Source organism: Salvelinus sp. IW2-2015, unplaced genomic scaffold (genome assembly GCF_002910315.2).
Source record: "Salvelinus sp. IW2-2015 unplaced genomic scaffold, ASM291031v2 Un_scaffold3097, whole genome shotgun sequence".
In the NCBI taxonomy this organism is placed as follows: Eukaryota; Metazoa; Chordata; class Actinopteri; order Salmoniformes; family Salmonidae; genus Salvelinus; species Salvelinus sp. IW2-2015.
The window spans coordinates 5,404-6,734 of record NW_019944388.1 but is presented as its reverse complement, the minus strand read 5'-3'; the positions used below and the strand labels follow the sequence as shown (position 1 = coordinate 6,734).

At 41.4% G+C, this 1,331-nt stretch overlaps 1 protein-coding gene across 1 annotated transcript in view; it reads left to right on the top strand.

The window, feature by feature from the left end:
* The window catches only part of LOC139025700 (B-cell receptor CD22-like), a 6,183-nt gene extending 5,228 nt beyond the window's left edge, over positions 1-955 (top strand). The window contains exon 7 of the mRNA XM_070440874.1: positions 889-955. Within this exon, the coding sequence (XP_070296975.1) occupies positions 889-934 (46 nt within the window). The 3' untranslated portion in view covers positions 935-955. The remainder of the gene's footprint in view (positions 1-888) is intronic.
* Positions 956-1,331: the final 376 nt, after the last annotated feature.

Below are 1,331 nucleotides of genomic sequence, written 5' to 3'. Positions count from 1 at the left end.
AAGGTCCAGACACCTTTATTGTGACTTCACTTTTTTAGACTTTCCCCAATCCAGCGATTCACTTCCTCATCCTCGTTGTGCAGGTAGAGGCTCTGAAAAACTGAACAATGCTCCAAAAACACCCAAATACGTCTTTTAGAAACAGAAAGCTCTCAGTATAGTGATGCAGGACTTTAGATGGAACAGTTGTACCCATGAAAGTGTCATTCAAACTTTATCCACAACGTTATATTCCATTGTGTGACTCTGCTGTCCGTCCAACTGTTCCATTCTCAGTGTTTCATGCTGCTAGAACGGACGAGAAGCATTGTTCAAGTCTCAACACATGGAACATACGTTGTGGATTAAGTTCGAATGACACATTTGTGTACAAATGTACATCACTATAGACTACTTAGAGCTTTTAGTTCTAAAAGGATGTTTTGCGTTGTTTTTGGACCACTTACTGAACAACGAGGATGAGGAAGTGAATAGATGCTTGGGGATAGTTTCTCAAAAACAGTGAATTCACAAAGAAAATCTGACCCTCCTATAACATCCCAGTTCCATATGTGTTTAGATTTGGTTGTAAACAAGCTTTATTCTTGATTACAGCTCATTCATATGCTGCTGCTTATTGGACGAGAAGACCATGACTCATTAATAAGGAAAGAGTTGACCCCTAGTGGCCCTAGTGATGTCATTTCTTACAAACCCAACAATATAATGAGAGAGTGTGGTTTTGAGGAACTGGTTTCGTGTTCCAAATGGAACCCTATTCCCTATTTAGTGCACTACTTTTTACCAGAGCCATATAGGCCTTGGTCAAAGTAATGCACTTATAAAGAGTAATATAAAGGTTTTTTTGAGGGGAAGCAGATTGTGTTTATTTCTGTTTCTCTCTCTCAGACCCAGGGCAGCACAAGCAGCTGAGGACTCCTCTGAGATCTCATAACAGTCCAGTCAACAAACCCAGAAGACCTGAACACAACAACCCAGAAGCCCAGAGAGACCTGAACACACAGACAAACGCCAGAACCAAGAGGCCTGAACACAACAAACCCAGAACCAGAAGACCTGAACACAACAAACCAAGAAGACCTGAACACAACAAACCAAGAAGACTGAAGCACAACAAACCCAGAACCAAGAAGAACCTGAAGAACAAGTGACAGAACCCTGTATATCTGGACCTGTAAGTCCAACTAAGTGTATAATAATATACAGATATGCCATTTAGAAACACTTTTATCCTAAGTGAATTATTCGCTGTGTGGACACATCTTTCATGCCGGTGGCCCCATTGGGAATTGAACCCATACACCAGGCTCTACCAACACACACAGGACTAG